Below are 22,527 nucleotides of genomic sequence, written 5' to 3'. Positions count from 1 at the left end.
AGGAAGGAAGGAAGGAAGGAAGGAAGGAAGGAAGGAAGGAAGGAAGGAAGGAAGGAAGGAAAGAAGGAAGGACGGACTACTACTCATGTTCCATGACAGTGGGGTAGTGAGCAGGGCCCTGGGCTAGGGAGTCAGGAGACTGGATGCTGGTACTGGTATCCTTGTGGTGGGAGATGGCCATGAGTTCCCACCTGGGTGTCTTCAGTCTCGCCATTCAGAGGCCTGTGGTTGGGGCAGAGGGGAGCCTGTCATCTGTGGTCCTTCCAGGCCTAACATGCTTTGATTTTTATCCCTGTATTCACTGATCATCCTAACTACAACTTAATTGAAGCCAGATGTCCAGGGGCACAATCTACCTCCAAAACCACTGCTACAAAGTACATCAGCCCTAAGATTTTAATATGCAGAACTACCTATCCTCTGAGGAGCTTATCAAAATGTAGATTCCTGGGTCGCACCCTCCAGAGATTTTTGCTCAGAAATGGTAGGGCCAGGAATCTGCTAGCTAATTCTAAGGCAGGTTTTCTCTGGACATACTTGGAAATTTTTTAACTTAACCCAGTGAGTTTCAACTGCTAATTCTGATAGGGGTTACCAGAACCACAACACCACATTTAATATTTTAAAATCACGGCTACACTTCTTAAACTGGTAGTGGGTACATGGGTTGTTTTAATATTTTATATTAATTAAAATTAGTACTTATATCCATATATTTATAATTAAGTTTAATATAATTAATTTGATGATTAAAATTAAAATATTTAATATTTTTAAATTTACATTTATGTTCTTTTTAAAAGGTACACTTAAGTTCTTTTCTAAAGATTTTACTTTCAAGTAATCTCTACACCCAACATGGGGCTCAGACTCACAACCCCGAGATCAAGAGTTGCATGCTCTGATGTAGCAGGGCTGGTCTGATGGACACGGAACCCAAGCCCCCTACCCGTTAACCTTCCACTCAGCTGGGGTTTCTGAGCACAAGGCTATATGAAAAACCCTCACCTCACAGCTGTGGAAACTGTGAACAGTGAGCTAGCAGGCTGGCAATACCACTTGGCGAAGAGGGGCAGGTTTGGTTTAAATGCATACTCCTGGAAGTCCCTCAAGCTCCAGGAATCAGTCTGGTAAGGAAGGCAGAGCTTGGGCATCTGCAGTTTTAACAAGTTTCCGATGCAATGCTGATGCCAGTTAATGTTAGAACGGAGACTGCTGGGAAGGAACCCTGGTCCCCAACCCCCAGTCCAGGGCCTCATGTTTGCAGACACAAATGACCTGGCTCACAAGAGCAGGAGGGAGAATGTTTTAATTACACACACAAACAGCAGCCACAGGAGGGGTACATGAGAAACACATCCCCTCCATTTACCCCAGTCCAATCTTTAGCATCAGGAATCAAGACTGGTCAGGCCAAGAAGCCATAAGCTGAGCGTCCTGACAGATGGGAGGTCACAAAGGATCAATCTGGGCTGGGTTCAAGGTTCAGTTTCACAACAGGCTCCAGACTATGGCTGTGCAGAAGAAGAACGGAGGCTCTGAAGGGAACAGCTTGCCTGCCTCCTTTAACAGCCAGCCAGCCTCCACGCTCTTAGGCTAAGCCTGCTCTTTGCTCACCCAGCGCCCTGAGGCCTGGGTCTGCTACACAATAATGGCTATCACTTACTAAGCATTCACCTCAAGCTTCCTGTTGCAGGATTTTTGTGCATTTTGACCCTCACAATGGTGGAATTACTGAGTAGCTAGCCAAAGTCACACGGTGAGAAAGTATCTGACCCAAGGATCTGAAATCTCAGACTACCCTAGGCCTCTTTCAGCACTGCAGGAGATCAGTATTAGGTTCTCAAAGGTCTCCAGCTCAAACCTTGGGCCCAACAGGCGACTGAAGCCACCAGCACCAGAATCCACTTCTCTGAGACTATTAGCCTACCTGCCAGGTGGGGATGCCAATCCTCAGCACAAGGGGAAAAGGGCAAAGCACAGTCAGGAATCAAAGCACTGTTTATCGAAAGGCAATGCTCTAGGGTCACCGGCAAACCAAAGGCCTGAGCCCTCGCCAGCACCAAGCCCAAGAGGATTTTGCCTCCTCCAGCAGATCAGAAAGGAAAGGATGGAGAAAACTGTAAATACCTTATAGTACAAAGGACAGGGAAGAGAGGGGAAAGCGTGGTGGAAAAAGCAGGGACTTTGTATAGTTTCTGCTATGGGGCACAGGAGAGCTGAACAGAGCATAAACCACCCATCCAGGTAAACTACCCTTCCTTACCCTTGCTGACCAGGGCTAATCAGCTTTAAGATACTTCCTCATGCACCATGGTGTCTAAGTCTCAAACAGTCTGAGGTAGGAAGATGCAGTTCTCCCCAGAGAGAGCTTCCTGACTTGTCCCAAGAATATCAACTTGTTTTTTGAGATCCCAGCCCTATGTTCTGACCAGCCTATTGTGTCACCTGACCATTGGGAACTTGGGTATGGAGGGGTCTGTGTGCAAGGCACTAGGGAAGCAGTGGTGAACAAGACCGTCTCTATGCTCTCAGGGTTCAATTTATACAAGGACTTTAATGTGAAACTCCACATGTGACTGCTTGATCTTGACTGCCTGGGATGCTGTATCGAGGATCCTCAGATAGTAAATGGGCTCAAGAAAAGCCTAGGATCAATTAGCAAGTCTCCCAGGAATGTCATTTGGTAATAACTAAAAAAATGCTCTTCTTCTTAACAACTATATATGACACACACTATGTACTGTGGATATAGAAAGTAGGTAAGATTACCAAGGACCCAGCCCATGAAACTAGTAGCTGACGTTTAGAGCTGACATGGGTGTGGTGGGCTCAACATGCTTTCCGTCCAAAAGCCACTGGGTCCTCACCTCCGAAAAGATCTGCAACCCTTAGGCATGGGCTCTTCTAGAGGAATTAAGGCAAGCCCCAGGAAGAACAAAAAGCAGAAACACAAGTGAGAATTAAGGAATGGGTGCCTCTGTGGAAAGAACACTGGGCTGGGAGTCAGGAAAACTGCCTACACTTCACCCCCAGCAGCAGGGTGGTGCAATGGTTAAGAGCCTAGGCTCCAGGGGCACCTGGGTGGTTCAGTCGGTCCAACTCTTGATTCGGCTTAGGTCATGACCTCACTGTTTGTGGGACTGAGCCCTGATCGGGCTCTGTGCTGACAACGCAGAGCCTGCTTGGGATTCTCGCTCTCCACCCCTCCTCTGGTCATGCCCGCTCACTCTCAAAATAAATAAATAAACTTAAAAAAAAAAAAAAAAAAAAAAAAAAGAGCCTGGACTCCAATAGCTCTTCTACCTTGGTAATTCTGGGTTTCTGTAAATGGGAATAGTTTCTAACCTAATGGGACCATGAGGACTGAATGAGTTGATATTTGTTAAGTGCTTGGAAACGTGCCTAACACATGGTAAGCATTCAATATTTGTTTGTTAGCTATTATCCTGGAAGTTTAGAGGTATCTCTGTGTATCTGAGCAGGCTTCATCACTGGTTTGTCTCACAAAACGGGCCTGTACAACTTTAATTTTTTATTTTTCAGAAAGGAATTCTCCCCATGAATTCAATAAAATTCACTGCAGAGGATTTTTTTAAAAGGCCACCGACAAATTTTTCTACCCCACCCCAAGCTCAGTTTCTGAGGTGAGCTTCCTATTAGGTACCTAGTTCTGGAAGTTTGCTCAGTGCCCTCACCCTTCCCAGAACCATGCTTTATGCTCTAGCTTAAAGAGCTCATCAGTAAAGCAGAGTAGAAGGGTGGGCCTGTTTTCAGGAAATTTAGAGCATTTCTGGGCAACACCTCCTCCATTTGGGCACGCCTTCCTGGCCTTCTGAGGGCTCAGGGTGTGTCATCCGCTGGCCCATGTGGGGGAGGGAAGCCAACTGGAGGCTGGTCAGCTGGAGCCCCAGGAGCCCCAGCATGTGCTTGTCAGCCCTAGAGGCTGGTGCTGCCAGACCTCATCCTCTCCTCATCCACACTCTTGCAGCACTGACAGTGTAAAGGGCTCCTGTTTCTCCTTCCCTGAAAAGAACAAGGCAGAATGAAAAAAGACCCAGCACGGGCATCATGATTCCCTTAGTGCCAAGTGGTAGACTCTGGCCAAGACACAGCCTCAGTTTTCTATAAAAGGAGAAGCCAGATGGCTTCCAGAGCCCCTTTGGATTCTGGCCTTCCTCAAGTCTACAATCTCCAAAGAGCTGCTACCTCAGAGGGGCAATGGCAGTGATGATGCAAATCAGGGGGTGGGATAGAGAAGGCTTGGAATGGCAGAGAACATTCCAGAGAACTCCCAAGCCTAGCTGCAGCCAATGGGGAACTTCAGCAGCCTCTCCACTCCCAGCCAGCAGTCCAGCATTCCCAGGCTGCCACTGCCCGCACACTCCTTTCCCCATGCCTGGCCAGAGGGCCTCCGGCTCCATGGACAAACTGCTGTGCTCACAGCTCCTGGAAAGACTGACAAGAGTCCTGCATCTTTAAGAGGGGGCCAACGACCACCCACCTCAAGGGCACTTGTGAAATATGAATAAAGAAGTATTTACACGTAAAGTCTTCTGAAGTCTTAAGGGCTATCCCAAATGCAGTACCAGTCCTTTCAATCCAAGGACTTGATGAAGAAGACTAGACCCTAGGATAAATAAATGGATGGTGGCTCAGAAACCTCAGCTTTGGTAGCTGCCATCTTGGACAGTATCCTACCTCAGGCAATAGAGCTCCCAAAGGAGTACAAACGAAGCCATCTCCTCGTTCCCTGGAGCAGGCCCCTCCCAGCCTGTGGAGATTCGGCTCAGTGCTCCTGGGTGTCACAATAAAAGGGGAGAAGGCCAGCCTCCCTGGATCCTCAAAACCTTCATCATCGGGGCGGGGGGGGGGGGGGGGGGGGCACCTGGGTGGCTCAGTCGGTTGAGCGTTTGACTCTTGATTTCGGTTCAGGTCATGATCTCAGGGGTTCATGAGTTCAAGCCCCGCATTAGACTCTGTGCAGACAGTGAGGAGGCTGCTTAGGATTCTCTCCACCTCTCCAGCGCACATGCTCTCAAAATAAATAAATAAACTAAACAAAACGAAAAACCTTCAGCTAATCCCCTTTACCTGAGGGCTAATGCAAGGTCTGTTGCTCATCCCCAGCCCTCCTACAAAGGGAAAGGGGGTGGCCAGTGGCATGTAAGTGATACACTTAGAAGGGAGCCCCATTTTACAGTCTGAAAAACTAAAGCACAATTTTGTGTGTGTGTGTGTATGGTGGTGGTGGGGGGGGGGGGGGGGGCGGGGGGAATGAAACCAGGCTCCTAAACATCTCAGACCTGCCAAGGAATGAGGTTCCTGCCACCCAAGTGGCCTGGTGTGAAGCAGGTACATCCTTGCAATAGCATCACGGGGGCAGGGTGATTTGACAAACTAATCAATTATTTACAGATTTCTAAGTCCCAACCTCATCCAGGTCAAACCATACCCCTCTCTGCACCTACTGTGGCCTAGCTGCTCTTTTCTCCACTGCTGACCAGCCTCCACTGGGGATGTACTGTGGGCTTGGGAGCACCCCAGAACAAACCCAAGTGAAAGTCTCTGCCCACCCCACACAGGTTTTCTTTTCGGAATCTGGCTGGTTGCAAATCCAAGCAGTAAGCTGTTGGAGGGCAGAGGAGTGTGGTGGAAACAGCACTGACCTGGGCATCAGTGTGCTTGTGTCTGAAACACTGCATCCCTGCATGACCGCCTCAGTCAGTAGTTTCCCCGATGTGGGCCTGCTTTCGTCAGCAAAGTGCGTGGTGTGTGCAGACATATGCACGTGGTACGTGTGATTTCTGGACTGGGCTCAGTGCTCTCAGATCAACTCCAGGCGCCTGCAGGGGGCAGCGAAGGAGTGGAGGCTTCAGAGGCGGAAGAGCTGGGGTGTGTGTGCCTGCCAGCTCCTCAACCTCCATCATCCGGAAAATGTTCTTTTATTATCAAGGGCTGCTTTGAGGATTATAAGCAGTTAAGTGCCCTTGAAAGCCTATGTTTCTAAGTGGGGTGGGAGGGAGAATCCAGCTCATGAGAGAGTATGATCCCATTTTTTTAAAAAGGCCTGTACATATATATATATATATATATATATCATAAATATATGTATCACTCCATCAAAACATAGAAACGTGCTTTCCAATACAACAGTCGCTAGCCACATGTGGATGCTAGCACTTGTTATGTGACTAGTCCAAATTGAAAAGTGTTTTGCGTGTAAAAGACCCACCAGATTTCAAAGACTTAGTACAAAGAATATGAAATAGTTCACTAATAATTTTTATGTTCATTGTATGTTGAAATGATAATCTCTTATTTTGGGTTATATCATTTAAATTGTCACCTGTCTTTACTTTTCTAGAAATAGGACTACTAAAAAATTTAAAATTATATATACAGCTTGTGTTGTATTTCTATTAGGCAACACTGGTCTTAAAGGATGTGGTTGCTTAGTACTGTTTATGGTGGCTCGTGGACATTTTTCTACAATGAATTGGTGTTGACTGAATAAGCTAAAAAGATTTTCCCTTTGAAAGAAGTTAAAAGGCCCAACACATAATAGCAGTTCCCATCCCCTTTGGGAAGAGCCAGAGAGCCTCCCGGTGCCAGTAGAGGGCTGCCTCCCACCCCCCAATGGGCCCAGAGGCCATGCCTGAGAAACCACAAGGTCAGCAGGGCCCTTTCCAGCAGGCTGCACATGGCCTGACAGAGCTGAAGAGGAACCTCTCTGGGGGAAGAGGGGCCAGGGCTCCTCTGCAAGATCAGAAGTTCCAGGGCCTGGCTCACACCCACTAAAGGTGGCCAGGGGGCAGAACTGGGAACTCCAGGCTGGGCCACTAGAGTCCCAAAGAGATTCTTGCTACCTGAAGATTTGTGTGGTCCTCCCTCTCCCAGAAACAGTTTTCCAGGTGAAGTATGTATACTTCTGTGGTCTGGAAGAACGCAAAGTCAGATGCTAAGTACTGCAGAACTGTGGAGTCAGTCTGCCATGGGCTGGAATCCTAGCTATGTATAAAACACTGCGTGGCCTTAAGCAAATTACTGAACCTCTCTGAACTCTTCTGTTTTCTCATCTGTAAAACAAGGATTATAACTCCAGATCCCACAGCACTGTGGAAATGAACCTAGATAATGAATGAGATGGTGTGGTGGCTCACAAGTTTGATAATCATGTCAGGAGTGGAGAGTCTGGGGCAGTCTGGCCTGGCTCCCTGGCCCATCTGTCCTCAAGGCAAGCTACTTATGAGGCAGATTCTAGGACATCTGCCTAAGCCCAGGGACATGATAGAGGCACATCAGTGACAGATGAGCAAAGCATTCATAACCACAGGACCCAATCCCTTTTTACAAGAAATGAAGGTCCAGCCAGGAGAAACAAGAGAGCAGGGCTGAAAACAGAACTTGGACCCACAGACTTTGCTCTGACCCCACCCTGAAGATCTTACCTGAAACAAGAAAGCCACTGCAGTTTCTGACAAGAAGTCGGAACAGAAAACTGTGACACTGAGAGCTCGTGTCGGGCTTGTTCCCCATCCCCAGGCCCTGCCACCCCTGCCCCAGAGCTCCTGATGGTGCCCCCACTCCATTCCCCCACACTCTCACTCCACCTCCACCCTGGGGCATGGAGCCTGAGACAGGTGTGGGGGTGGGTGGGGTGGGGAGCCGCCAAGCATGGCAACACCAACACCCCTCCCGGCCCTGCGGCCCTGCAGCCCAGAAACCCAGAACCAGGGGAATGACCTCTGCCTGCCTCAGGCCATCCTCTTCTTATTAATGGGCACAATACAACAATAATTTGCCTTTTGGACAGATGAGAGGAAGTAAGAAACAGTAATCAGAAAACTTCCTCTTTAAAGTAGGCTAAGCTCAAAGGAAAACAGTAAAGTAAAAAAAAAAAAGAAAAAAAATCAGGCCCAGTCACCATGCCATCCTCCATGCCTTTCCACCTCTTCCCTGGACTTCTGTAGAAGTCTCCAAGCAGCCTCCCAGCTTCCGATCTGGCCTCTCCCTGCCCACGCAAGGCCCCCCCCCCCCCCCCAGCCCCCAACCATCAGTCCATTCTGCATAAAACAAAGTAACCCTCAGGCAGAAATTGTATCATGCTACCTCTCTCAATGCTTTCAGAACAGGATCCAAACTCCCTAAGCTGGCCTCCCAAGGCCTCTTGCTTCTGAGTTTTTGAGCCTCTCACCTGTCATCCACACAGGCCTCTTGGTCCTTTCCTTGGAGAACTCTGAACTCATTACCACCTAGTACTTGGCTGTTCCTCCAGGCAAGAATACCCACACCATGCTATCAATCCCATCTTGGCTCACTCACCCTTACAGGCATTCCCTGATGCGGAGTTTGAAGCTGTCCTCAGTCGCACATCTCCAACACTTCTCTAGCACACTGCCTTACTCTGTTTCTTTCACGGCCCTTACCGCTACCAGAAGCTGCCATGTAGTATTAAAGATGGCTGCAAACTGACACTCCTCCCACTGAAAGGCCAGGCCCATGACCCCTTCTCTTCATTCCCAGCAGGATCCGTAACCTGTATCATCACGCCACGGTAAAAGTGACGTTGTGCTAGTGCTCAGGTCTGGGACCTCAGAATACTGACATCTACTTCCTGTCTCTTGGAAAGCTCTGTCTGGGAGCACAAGCCACTGCACAGTAAGTCCTACTGCTCTGAAACCAGCACATTGGAGAGGGCACCTGAGAGCCCTCCATTTCCAGCTAAACTCAGACTTCCAGCCATCCCTGCCTCGGTACCAAAAATGCTAGTGAAGCTTGGTGGGCCCTCCAGACCAGGACACCCACTACTCTAACACTGCCATACAGAAAAGAACCACCTGGCTGAGCCCTATCCTAATCCCAACCTACACACGAATCGAGGAACAAAATGGTGGTTGTTTCTTTATGTTACCAAGTTTGGGGTGACTGGGTAGGCAGCAATAGATAGCAAGAACCACCCCGCTGGTTTACTATGTCTCCCCACTAGAATGTAAATTATGAAGGCAGCTCCCTTCTGTCTTGTTCCCATCAGTATTGCCCTGGTCTAATACTCAGTAGGTTACTCAAATAAACGTGTTAAATGAATGATTTTCACTTTGGTGGTAGCCAACTTAGTTCCTTTCACACAAAAGAAGGTTAGGCTCAAGCCCTAGTGTTTTTCTTGACTAGCCTGATGATTCTGAATACTCAGTCTCTTGAGATGGGCCAGCTTCTTTTCCACTGAGCCAGTTAATACTTTGACCCCAGCCTCCACCAGACTTTGGTTCTAAATCTCAGGGCCAGAGCAGGAGCTCTCAGTAACAACCCGGTGTAACCAGGTACGAGATGGCGAATCTTCTCAAGAACACTTCTGTCACCAGATGCGCCACTACTGTGGTTTTTTTTTGGTATGTATTTTTTAAAGTTTATTCATTTATTTTGAGAGAGAGAGAATGAGAGAGCGCATGAGCAGGACGGGGGCAGAGAGAGAGAGGGAGAGAGAGAATCCCAAGCAGGCTCCACACACCATCAGTGCAGAGCCCGATGTGGGGCTCGAACTCACAAACCATGAGATCATGACCTGAGCTGAAGTCGGATGCTTAACTGACTGGGACACCAAGGCATCACCACTGTTTACACACTGCTATGAATACTCACAACCTTCTGGGGCAGCTCATCTTAGCCCAGCATTTTCCAGAAGCCTAAGGCAGAATGCCTCATGTCTAGGCAGAAAAATCCCACAGCCCTGGCCAAGCTCTCAGGATTAACACTAAAGCCGGTCCAATCAGGTGAGGGAAAGCAATTCCCTTTAGAGGAAATCTTTCTCAACACACTGTAGTCTTCATCTCCAAATTGATACATCAAACTTAACCCTAGCAGGAAAGGACCTTGAAAGGTCTTCAGGCTTAACCACTTTCATTTACAGAAGAGGAAAAGGAAATCCAAAGAGGTTCATCAGTAAGTTGGCCTAAGTGTTTTAGCAAGTAAGTGAGCCAAACAGCTGGGACTAGAAGGCTGGTCTCCAGTTTCCTGCCCAGAGTTCTCTATTCTACTCTATTCTACCCCTACTACAGCGCTCACACCGAAAATGGTATGAGAAGCAGGCCTGCCTTGGTGAAGACTCTCCACTGTCTCTGCCCCCAGCGAGAATTCAATGCACCAATGACACACCAATGATTCGAAGCCAGGATCTTTTTCCTTTTCCATCTGAGACCTAGTAACATCTGCCTGAGCCGCTCCCACACCTACACAGTGTTTGAGCTGGAAGAGACCTTAGAGATTGAGATTAGATTCCATATCTATTTTACAGATGGAGGAAAGTGAAGGCTCAATGAGACCTAACATAAGCCAGTTTCCCCATCCCTTAGCCCTCAGACAGCTTTCTATCACTGCTCTGGAACATCAGGACACAATACTCAGTGGTGTCCTGGGTACAGAGCCCCCCTCTAGGGCCTCCAATTTCTGCCCTAGGCCTTAAGGTTTTCTCTGCCTTCTCCTCTCAAACTCTTCTCCCATAAGGATGTTCTTCAATTTGCGGGCTGGACAGACTACTATTCTCTCTACTTTGTATGATGAAACATACAAAGTCTGGGCCCACAGGCTGCATGCTGGTGTCCTTGTCTAAAGTGGAGTAGGTACTGCCAGTGGACAGCAGTCATAAAGGAACAAAGGTTCAGTATGGCTAGATCTTCTCATTTATTTCTATAACAGCTTTTTTTTTTAAGTTTTTTTTTTATTTATTGGGCGGGGGGGGATGCAGGCTTGCCCATGCACCAGCAGGGTAGGGGTGGAGAGAGAGGATCCCAAACAGGCTCTGCACTGTCAGCACAGAGCACAGAGCCTGATTCGGGGATTGACCTCACAAACTGTGAGATCATGACCTGAGCCAAAACCAACTGAGCCACCCAGGTGTCCCATAACAGCTTTACTGATGTAATTCACATGCCATGTTATTCATCTATCTAAAGTACAAACAAAATTCAATGGGTTTTCTTTGTTTCTTTGCATGTGGAGTCTACTCTCTTAAAGAGAAGCTCCAAATTTCTAGGTTTCCAGATATATTTTCTTGATTTTAAAATATAGGTGATTAAACTTTTTAAAACACAAGACTAATCAAAACCTGTCAGTAGGCTGGATTGGGCCTGAGGACATAAGGTGAGGAATGCCCATTGGTGACTTCTGCCTTTCAGGAAGTAAGCCCCAAAATGACAGCCCCTGAATTGTCTACCCATGGATTTCAGGGCCTGACACCTATAAGTACTCAAAAACTTCTGAATGAACAATTCTGGGCAAGTACTTTGCAAATTTGCAGCTGCAGAGAGAGGCCTACAGCACATTACCATCCAACCTGTTTAAATATTATCACCACATCTGGGGCGCCTGGGTGGCTCAGTCGGTTAAGCGTCCGACTTCAGCTCAGGTCACGATCTCGCGGTCCATGAGTTTGAGCCCCGCATCAGGCTCTGGGCTGATGGCTCAGAGCCTGGAGCCTGCTTCCGATTCTGTGTCTCCCTCTCTCTCTGCCCCTCCCCCATTCATGCTCTGTCTCTCTCTGTCTCAAAAATAAATAAACATTAAAAAAAAATTAAAAAAAAATATTATCACCACATCAAGAAACTCAGTGCCTCCTATGGCAGCTGATTCCACATGGGGGCACTGCTGGAAGTTATCACTTGACCCTCTACCTCCCACCTGCCATCAGAGCTCTACCCATAGGGCCACAGGAAGTAGGTCTATTCAAATGCTGTATTTCAGAACCTCCAGCATTTCCACCCACCCCAAGCTTTGATTCTTTGGGAAAAATAATCCTAGCTCCTTCAACCATTCCCTCCTCACAGAAAGGTGCATGCATCCCAGTGAGCTGCCTCCTCTGTGTGTTCCTGATTTCCTGTCTCCCTCCCACATTCCCTAGCAGCAGCATCCGGCTTCCCACACCCAACTCTGCTCTCACCGCATCCAAACTCTACCCCTACACTCAGCTCCACTTCGGAGAAAACCTAAGCCAGGCTATTCCATGCACATAATTGGTATCTCTTCCTCATGCTGCTGTTAATACATATACAGAGAACAGGAAAAGCAGAGGCCTCCACTCCCCCATTCACCCCTAAAGCTGGAGAAAGCCATCAAAGACAGAGTAGGGGGCGGGATTTCACTGCAGACCACATGAGTCCATTTTTTTGACATTCTACTGCTAGTGCATTCCTAAGCACCACAATGTGGGCTTCTTTCTACAGGATTATAACCCCCACTGACTCCTTGATCCCCCTCTACCAGAGTTGCCTGACACCCCAAGACAGGGTCTGAAGAGCTGGCTCTAAGAAATAGCATGGGCTGTCTTCCCATGTATGCTCAGACCCAACAGAAGGGATCAAGGGGCAAAGGATCCAGGAAGACAGAGAAAGGCTGGCTTTGGCACCTGACTTCTGTTTCCAGAAAACAACTTAGGTCAAAACCAAGTCCTCAACACTCTCAGAACTATCACTTCTTATTATCTGCCAGGCTCCGGCTAAGCTCTCATGTTCACCTACCCCATTTCAGCAAAGACTCCAGCACATGAGGACTCCAGATATAACGCCACTGACTGAAGCCTAAAAGTTACCAAGCTGTCTAAGGACACCCAGTTGCTAAGCGGCTGGGGCTAACACAAACTGCGCTTGACAGACTCCCAAGGCTCCATTCAACCACCCCATTCTACTTCTTCCTCCAGAGGTGGAGTGAAAACTGAACCAGAGTGGGAGCCAAGAGGCTTGGGTTCAAGTCTCTGCCTTTCTCTGAACTGTGATTTTGAGCAACTCCTACTTCTTTTCTAGGCCTGAGGTATACAGCCTGTAAACGAAGGGTTTAGATTCAATGACTTCTGGGGTCCCTTCCAGCTCTACATACTCCTTCCTCTCACAAAAAAAGGAAAGGAAATCCCAGCCCCTGAGAGCACAGCAATGGGGACAGAGCTGACAACTGGACACTGGGCTGGGTGAGCATCCTCAGGAACTCACTACAGCAGCCTATCTGTGGGCAAATGCAGACCCACTACTCCCAGCACAAGTCTAAAAACAGCTGAATTAAGCTGAAGGGAGGTGCCTCTAAAGGAAAGAAACTTCGTGCATGTGGCTATCTGTGGAAAAGCCTGCAGAGCGGCTGACAGCAGGCGGCCTAAGCCTAGGAAGTCCTGTGGCACGGGCGCCTCCCCTGGTGGGGATGGGAGTTGCCACGCCACCTGCAAGCCTGTGCCCCTGCCACTACTTCCGGCGCTTCCTCCTCTTTCTGCTTCTCCTGCTGCATCAGTGTCAAGCGGGCTGGTGGCTCTAAGCTCAAGCATGAGCTCAGCTTAGGCCAGTACATCAGAAACTGTGCTTCTTCCGACAACTGAGATGCATTCCAGTAGCGCGGCCTTCTGAAAGGTCAGAGAAATCCCATAAACTGGAGCTGCTTGCTCCCTACGCCTAAAGGATGACAGCTGATAATTGCCCAACAGTTAAGGAACGACTTGGGAATCTGCTCCCTTTTGTAATCTGGGAACCTTGCCCCAAAAGATCAGGCAGGAAACCCCAAACCATCTATTCTTAAGAGGTTCTCATGTGGCCAGAGTAATCTTTCAAAAAAGAATCTGACCATGCCACTCTCTCATTTAAAATCTTTGATGACTTTCCAGGGCGCCTGGGTGGCTCAGTCGGTTGAGCATCAGACTTTGTCTCAGGTCATGATCTCACAGCTGTGTTCGAGTCCCATGTCAGGCTCTGTGCCGACAGCTCAGAGCCTGGAGCCTGCTTGGGATTCTGTGTCTCTGTCTCTCTGCACCTCTCATGCTTGTGCGTGCTCTCTCAAAAATAAACAAACAGTAAAAAAATAAAAATAAACTGTTCTCTGGTTCTTATAAAAAATAAAACAAAAATTTAATGGCTTTCCACTGCCTTCCAGTTAAAATCACAATTTATCTAAATCATCTACAGTACAGCCACAGGGAATTTACTCAATTCCGTGAACCCCAGGGCCTTTGCTCCACCAGGAATGAGCTTTCTTTCTAGTCTTCTTCTCAAATAACTCCTATCTATCCTTCCCATTTCAAGCGATTTAGCCACTGCTTCCTCCAGAAAGAATTCTCTGACCTTGATTGACTTGGGTGCCCCTGCTACACTCCCAGAGAATCTCACCACCTTCTTACACAGCACCTCCCATACTGGATTGTGAGTGCATGTGCTTCTCTCCCAGCACAGATTTGTTATTCACCACAGCATCTTCTCTACCAAACTCAAAACGTGCTGTGAGGCTGTCAAAGTAAGAGATTCATCCATTCATTCACTAATTAAATGTTCCCTGAGCTGCCTACTATGTGCCAGTCATGTTGTAGACGCAGGGATAAGCGGTAGCCAAATATCCAAGTCCCTGACTCAATGGTGATTAAGGGTTTAAAAAGAAAAACGAAGCAGGGTAGGAAGGATGGGGATACAGAGTACGGGATGGAGGCCTGCTGTTTTATACAGGGTGGTCTAGGAAGGCCTCTCCATCACAGTGTTACTTGAACAGGAACCTGAAAAGAGTGACGGTGGGAGCCATGTGGCTGAGGAAAGAGCATTCCAGAACTAAAGCCCTAAAGCAGAGAGTATACAACCTACTCTAGGAAAAGCAAGGTGCAATGCTGTTGGAAGGGAAAAGTGGCAAAAGATAAGGTTAGAGCACTGGGGGCGCGCGGGGGCTGGGTGGTGTGGGAAGCCACATCAAGTGGAGTCTGAGAGGATGAACTCAAAGGACTTGGAATTTTATTCCACGATGAGAAGCCATGAGAGGATCTTGAGCAAGAGTGACAGGAGACCAGGTAGGAGACCACTGCAGCAATCTAGGTGAGAAGCAATGTCGTATGGATCAGGCTCGCAAAAAAAGAGGTGGTAAGAAGTGTTTAGCTATGGATCCAGTTTTTAGGAGCCAAAAGGATGTACTGGTAAATTAAACAGGTGGCAAGGATGACCCCAAGACTCTCAATCCTAGCAATTAGGAGGATAGTTCATACTAACTTCTGAATCTCACTTTCCTCATCTGTGAAGCTGGGATAAAAAGATAACCTGTCTGGCAGATGACATGGGCTAGAACATGTCAGGTACCCAATAAGTGGGGACTATGGTATCACTATTAACAATCTTGCACCAGGAGCTTAACTAAGCCGGTGAAAAGGAGAGCAAAAACCATACAGAGCCCAGGTGGACCATTCATCCAGAAGGTTCCTGGCTACGGGGGGACTTCAGTTCCTCTGAGAGGGTTGCAACTTCATTTTCAAGTACAGAAGAGAAAAGCCTACCTTGAATTACTGGAATGCATGTCTGGAGGGTAAGGTGGTTACCACAAGTACGGAGGGTTATTACAAAGTGCCCTATAAACAGGACCTCTGATGGAGGGGCTCATCTGGGTTTACTAACAGTACCTCATACTGAGATGGAGAAGCCCCTCACTGCATGTGACAGATTTAGATGGCTGGCTTTACAAAATTCATCAATGAAGACCCACGCTCCTCACACCTATACCTACAGCTTTGCCAGTCCAGAGGTACAGCCAACAGAAAGGTAACAAGTCAAGAACGTCCCTGGAATTCTCAGAAAATCCCTCAGGGAGACACCCTAGGCTATCTGCCACAAGTCGGCCAAATGGCCCTGGTAACTTCTGCAAATAGTGTTACTTGAAAATTAAGCTACCTCCTGATTATCCATACTCAGTTAGGAAAGTCACGAATAACTCCTCAGATGAGGTCACTGAAACCACTGTACACGTATCTGGCTTTGGAATGCATCGTCTGGAACATAAATCGCTTACACCTGTGTGGGACATTTTATCTAATAAATGAGGCTACCCCATACTTGTATTAATTTGATCCTCGAAACAACCTCAATACAGAGATTAGTCCCATTCTGTGTGTAAGAAAAACAGAGGTTAGGCAAGCTAAGGTCACCAAGTGAGAGAAGACACAGGGACTCTGCCCCTATTCAGATTTAAATCACCTCTCCCTCTGCTCCTTCACCTGGCTCTTTCCTATGCTTTCATTAGCCAGGTGTCAAAACTTACTTCCTTTCATGAACCCCCAGCAAGGTAAGGCCATCCTCTCTCCTGACCACTCTGTCAGGTAACTCTGGACTAGCCAGGGGTGTTTGTGAGCCCAGACTGAGGCACCTGTAAGCCCTCTTGAGGCCCCAGCACCCTAATTACCCACTTTGTGAGCTTGTCTTGGATTTTGCAAACAGGGGCACTCCCATCTGCCGAGCTCTCCATTTTAAAGAGGTTTTTGTGGTTTCAGGCCCGCTCCTCCTCCTCTCCCTGCCGGCCTCCCTTTGGGAGGGAGTGAGTGCTGAGTAACAGCTCTAAAATGCTTACTCTAGCCTAGGTCCCACAGCAGTCAGTGGGTGGGTCAGCCAAGAGACTCCACCCCTCAGGAGATCTAGGGGTCAGACTGCAGAGACCAACCCTAGCCTGACCAGGGAAAGGTCTCCTTCCCCAGGCAGGCACTCACTGCCCAGAGAAGTATACAACTCAACTCCCCACCCCCTACCTCCCCTTCAGAGGGTCCTAACTGTGTGCTTTCTTTAGAAGAGAAAGAAATTTGAACTGCAGGAAAACAGCTTTAAACCCTCATTTATGGAGGCTAACCTAGCAGTTCTTAGCCAAGGGTGCACAATATAAACAGTTAGGGAACTCATCACCCCTGACCAGTAATTCCTTAATAGTCATCTAAAGTGATCAGATTTCCTCAGTTGTCACCAAAGTATCTTCTTGAAACTGTTTCAAATCAGAATCCACACAATGCATCTGACTGATGTCTCAAGTCTTTTTGTCTGTTAACAGTTCCCTTTTTTAAAAATGTCATTTATTGGTTGTTTGTCCTGTAGAATCGCTCACGTTCAAAAATTAGATAACTGCTACCTCATGGTCAATCTGTTCCTCTACATCTACACATCTACGGTTTTATTGGGTTGGGTTCAGTTCTTTGGTGGGGGGAGATTTTCATAAGCAGTGCTGTGTGCTTCCTAATAGGGTACTACAAGGCACATAATGTCTGCTTGCTCCGCAATGTCTGATATGCACCCCAAGTGATCCACCGAGGTTCGTGAAGCCAGAAGAGTCTAGCCCTCTCGGACTTGGATTCAAAACTGGAGTTCTTAACCACCACGACAGACATACACGTACACATACAAAAAGCTCTCTTTTGGTTTCTTTCTTTCATGCGAAAGGATTTCTTGAAAGAAAGTTTTTATGATACTAAAAATACTGTGAAGACATTTAGACCTAATCAGATTCCTTCATTTTTAGATGAAGAAACAGAGGCAGAGAAAGCATGGGGGTGGCTGGTATCCACAAGGCTGGTCACCAGCAGAATCAGAAGTGGAACAAGCATGCTTAATAATGGTCATCACTTATTATAAAAAGTATTAAATAGCAGTTACTGGATAGGCAACACTTATTAGATGGTCTGTGCCTGGCATCATACTTTATGTGCCTGGCTTTATAAACGTTATCTTCCTTAATTCTCAAAACTCTTTGAAATAGTTAATTATCAATATTCTCATTTTGAGAATGAGAAAATAGTGGCTCAGAGAGGCTGAGTAATTCACCCAAGATTGCACAGCAAGTTAGAGGCAAAGCTCAATATATACAAATATCAAATCATGATGTTGCATACTGGAAACCAATATGTCCATTATACCTCAATTAAAAAAAACAGCAGCAGCTGCAGCAAAACAGGTAAAGCTGGGATTCAAAATTGCAGACTGTATGATTCCAAGGCAGAGAGAGCTCGTGCTTCCTCCCAGTCCACTTCTCAAGGTGGGGAGAGAAGAGGCCAAGGTCTGGAGGAGCTCTGATGCTATGCTGAAAACTGATACTCCAGATCCACAGAGATGCCCCACCCTAGTGCAACTAGGAGGGATCTGGGAAAGGGCCTAAACCTAGGAAGAAAAGTAAAGAAAGAGAGTAGAGGTTTATTTGGGGCCAGCTCGGTGGGGTACAGAATCCCTGGGGTTGCCCTGGGTTAGCTGGGATTGTGTCTTCTTTATTTTGTGCCATCAGTTAGCTGCACTTCAAAGGAACACACACAAAAAAGTGATGCCCAGAACATAAATACTCAAGGCTGAGACTCTGCCTAGGCTTTCCTTTACAGTCAAGAAAAAGACCACAGCACTGCTTAATTTTCTTATGACATGGAGATGAAGGTGCCACACAACCAACCCACTGATTCCCCCTGCTGGGGTGGGTAGAAGCTTGTGGTGATGACACGTTCAAGTCTCAACCCACTGCACATGCATTAGCCACAGCAAACTTTTAGTTCAGTTATAGCCTCTCCCCACTGCCCCGAGAGCACATGGGCACTCTCCCAAAGGTAGCTTTTAATGAAAGGCAAATAAACAAATTAAAATTTATTTTTAAAACATGCATCATACCACATTCCAGAGCAAAAAGAGCTAATTCTTTGGGTCAGCAACCTTTAAGATTATCCATAATATGCCTTTTGTGTCTGCGGATAAGCAAAACTCCATTTTAAGGAGATGGGTCCCATGTATTTCACAGACTAGTGACACAATACCAGAAAAGGAAAGTACTGCATTGTCCACTGCCCTTATCTTACAGGTGGAAAAAACGGAGACCCAGAAAAAGTCCTGGAAAGCCCCACAGTCTCCCAGTCTCCCAGGCACTGGGCTACCACTACAGTGAATGATCACAACCCCAGGAAGCAAATAAATCATAATTTAATCCCTCTTATACAAATGGAGCTCAGACACATAATGGCTAAGCAACTTGCCAAGGAGGCACAACTACCAAGTGGTAGAGCTGACATGTGAGCCAATGCAGTTTTAACCCCAGAACCTTTGCTATGCGTGTATCGTTTCCCATCCTGCTTCTCTCATACTCAAAATTGAGTTGTGGCTAGAAGGAAAAAATTTTAAACGACTTCAAAATATTCTAGGGGAAGGAAATACAAAGAGCCAAAATGCAAATCCTGACTTGAAAACTACAAATGTAAGATGTGGAAGCTTAAACCAGAATAGAAAACAGCACAAGAAAGGGGGATATTGAAAAACATCTTTTATTACTAGTTACTGCATGTGTTCCTTAAAGAACTAAAACACTAGCATCTGAGCCAAAAGGAGGGCTAAAAATAGGCATTTGCAGCAAGCTTTGGAAGCTTTTAGCTATGCTTATGAGGCACTCATTTCTGTAAACTCCCAAAAACATATGCATCACAGAACACACAATTTCCCAAGACCACACTGTGCATTGGTGTCACATTTAAACCTGTCCAAGCTGCAAATAATATCAGGGCTGAAAAAATGGCCTTAGCAATCCATGTGGACTCCAAAGAAAGGGCCACCATCTAACCTTATCAGACAATTCAGTCACAAAATTCTCCCTCAAAAAGCACCCAAGCCCTAACAACAGAGAAGCTACTGAATTAATTGAGAGTTAGTCTGTCAAAGACTAGTCCAAAGGTTCAAAAACGGATGAGTAGACAAAACACTTTCTTGCCTTATGATTCCAGAAAAACAAGAACAGAACAAAACTCCCAGACTCAGAATTTTGCTTTGGGCACTTAAAGCAAGTTGGCTTCTCCACTCCAAGGAAAGGCAAGATGCCAGCCATGCTGTCTTCTTCCCACGATCAATAACCCCAGTGACGCACCCTATCAAGGGCCCCTGCACTTGCACAAAATGCCAGCTCAGGCACCCAATACCACCTGATGTCATGGCTGATTTAAAACCCACAAGGCAGGTTCACCATTAGCTAAGCAGCAGCAGCCAGGGTGAGTAGCCCCATTTAAACTTCTGAAGAGTGCTCTCTCCTGGGGATGATTATACCCCTTTGAGTTTAAAGAGGGGGGAAGGACCAAAGACTGTCTTAAAAGTTGCCTTCCCTCCCACTGTGGGTGGATCGGGAGGGATATGCAAGAAAATGGGAGGTTTCAGCACTGCCCTTTGCATAAGAGGGTTCTGGAAGGGAAAGGGGGGAAGGGGAGAGGGCAGAAGGAAGAGAACACAGTTTGAGGTACTATTAGTAAACCTCAAATGTCCCCTCCTCCAAATGAAGCAACCTTAAAAGAAATAAAATTGCAACATGACATTTTCAGAATTGGCTGTTCTGGTTTCCCTAGGACTAAGGGTGATTCTAATCCCTTGAATGTGAAGGCATTAATCTCCTTCTTCAACTTTCCCCATTTTGATGGTTTAAACCAGTCAGCTTCAACTAGCGACTACAGAAGAGGAACACTGAAAAAGCAGTAACGCTACGGCCACAGGCCGTCATTATACTACAAGCGGGTTTGGACACTGGTCCACTTCAACAGGACCCAAAACAGATCCGCTGTGCCTCTCTATGCGCCGGCAAAGGGAGGCGGTAGGGCGCGCCCCCCACCCAAGCCGACGATGAGTCTAGGCAAAGGGAGGCCCAGACTTGCCTCCAAATTCTGCACCGCCTCCCCGCCCCCCCCTCCCCACGCTGACACGGCTCCGCCGGGATCTCCAAAGTGGCCGGGTCCTTAGGACCGAAAATCCGAGCGGGGAGAGGGAGGGCGCGGGGAGCGCCGGCCGGCAGTCACATGCCGCTCCCCGCGCGGGGAGGCACCACGTTGTCCCGGCTGCGGAGGAATGCCGGGAAGGGGGGCCGCGCACTCACACTCGCGCACACGCACAGTCCGGGCCGCGCCGCGCCGCCGGCCCGCACCCGCCTTCCACCCCCAGCGCGGCGGCGGGCGCCGAACGCACAGGCCCAGCGGCCGCGAGCAGTCCGCGGGCCGGCGGCGCGGCGCATGGCGCCCAACTGTCACCCGCCCCCCCCCCCCCGCCCCTCCCTCCCCCGTCGCCACACGCCCCTCGTGTCGCCGCATGCCCCTTTCCTCGCCTCACATTTTCCGCCAGCCCCTAACTGGATCCCCGCACACTCGCCATCCGGCTCCCTCTCGAGGCGGAAGGTCCCCGGGATCGGGAAGGGAAACCACCGAATTCAATGACACGTTGGGTTTCCTCTTCTCATCATTCTCCCCGTAACCGACCCCTCAACCCGTCACCAATGGCGATTCTACCGCCTATAATCGTCTACCAGAGAACAAAACTTGTTAACTTTTAAATCCCGAATCCGTGTGGTCGGTATCAACTCATCACCCGGCGCTTCGCTGCCCATGACATATTGCTCATTAAACATTTACAACATGGGGACGATCGCAACGCTACCAAAACGGGGAGCATGGGGCGGGGTGGGAAAAGGGGCTTCCCAAGAAGGGGTTAGGCCAGAAACCGTCCTCGACCCCCAACACGCGGAGGGAGGGGGGTAGGTGGGCCCTTTTCACCGAAACCAGCGCCCACCCTCTCCTGGCGAGGTAGGCCCGGACCACGCCGTTGCCCACTAACCGCTGAGGCCCAGGCGGTGGCCGCGGGCTCCCGAGGGCTGGGCCCTCCGGCAGGGGCAGCTTCCCGAGTATGTCGGGAAGGAAGGCACGGCGACCCAAGAGGCAATTAAAAAAAAAAAAAATCCCGAGTCACCACTACCAGTGGCGGACCCCCGGGCCCTAAAGGCCGCTGGGGGAGGGGACGCCCAAGTCCCCGGAAGAGGTCCCTGGACCCAGGATAGCAAATAGGGAGACCCACCTGGAGGGGACTGTCCGTTCACCGTGGCCAGGACCGGCGGCAGCGCGTTCTTAGTCCACGGGTTCACCTTGGGCGGAGGGGCCTCCACGAAGTCACGGCGCCCGGCGCCCGCGGCTCCGACCGCTCCTCCGCCTGCTCCCGGCTCGCCGCCGCCGCCCTCCTCCCCGTCGCTGACGGCCAGGCCCTCGGCGCTGGGTGGCTGCGGCGGCCGCGGGCTCTCGCGCTCCAGCTGCCCGGTGCCCTCCTTGTGTGGCTTGGCGCAGGGCGGCCGAGATCTCCGGGCGCCGCCGTCCGGCTCCCCCCCGCCGACGTCGCTCGCCCCGGGTTCGCCCTTGCCCTCGGGCGGCGGCGGCGGCGGCTTCTTCCTCACTAGACCCCCGTGCTCTTCGGCCTGCAAGAGCGTGGCGCCCCCCGGCAGCAGCGGCTCCACCTGAGTGGCCATCTGCGCGCCCGCCCCCCCCGGAGAAGCCGGGCGCGCCCGAGGCTGCCTCCCCCGCCTCGAACTTGGCTTTCAGGGCACCCGCGACGCCTTCCTCCGGGGCGCTGGGCCCCAGTCCCTGCGGAGAAGGGTCGGGGTTCACGCTAGGCGCGGCCCCCCTCGCGGTCGGATGCAGCCGCCGTAGATCCGAGGCCCACTGGCGGGGCGGGGGGGGGAGGAAGGCCCCCCACTCTGCGGTCCAGGCCTCCTCGGCGCGCGTCCCCCCCCGCCCGTTCCTCGCAGGGCGCCCCCACCCCGAGCCCGGCAGGCTTCTCGTCCCGTCCCTCCCTCCCCCCCGCCGCCGGGGCGGCCCGGGCTTCCCGGCTCGGGGGCTGCAGCAATATGGACGGACGGGGGAGAGGCGCGGCGAGCCGAGGCGACCACGCGATCCGCGGCAGGCGGCGGGCGGGCGCGCGCCTCGCGACGCGGCGGGCGAGGGGAGGGGACGGCGCCGCGGGGACG

The 22,527-nt window shown here is 49.5% G+C and overlaps 1 protein-coding gene across 4 annotated transcripts in view; it reads right to left on the bottom strand.

Moving 5' to 3' along the window:
* Positions 1 to 22,345, bottom strand: part of LARP1 (La ribonucleoprotein 1, translational regulator) — a 56,792-nt gene extending 34,447 nt beyond the window's left edge. For 3 of the 4 annotated variants that reach the window (XM_040442895.1, XM_040442905.1, XM_040442919.1), the window contains exon 1: positions 21,588 to 22,345. In XM_040442895.1, coding sequence (XP_040298829.1) covers positions 21,588 to 22,029 — 442 coding nt within the window. In that variant the 5' untranslated portion in view covers positions 22,030 to 22,345. The remainder of the gene's footprint in view (positions 1 to 21,587) is intronic. The other variant, XM_040442916.1, reaches the window with a different exon arrangement.
* Between the last annotated feature and the right edge of the window lie 182 nt (positions 22,346 to 22,527).

The sequence above is a fragment of the Herpailurus yagouaroundi genome, unplaced genomic scaffold (genome assembly GCF_014898765.1).
Source record: "Herpailurus yagouaroundi ecotype Mexico unplaced genomic scaffold, PumYag 29, whole genome shotgun sequence".
Classification (NCBI taxonomy): domain Eukaryota; kingdom Metazoa; phylum Chordata; class Mammalia; order Carnivora; family Felidae; genus Herpailurus; species Herpailurus yagouaroundi.
Note: the sequence above shows the minus strand (reverse complement) of the source record. Positions and strands in the feature narration are given on the sequence as shown.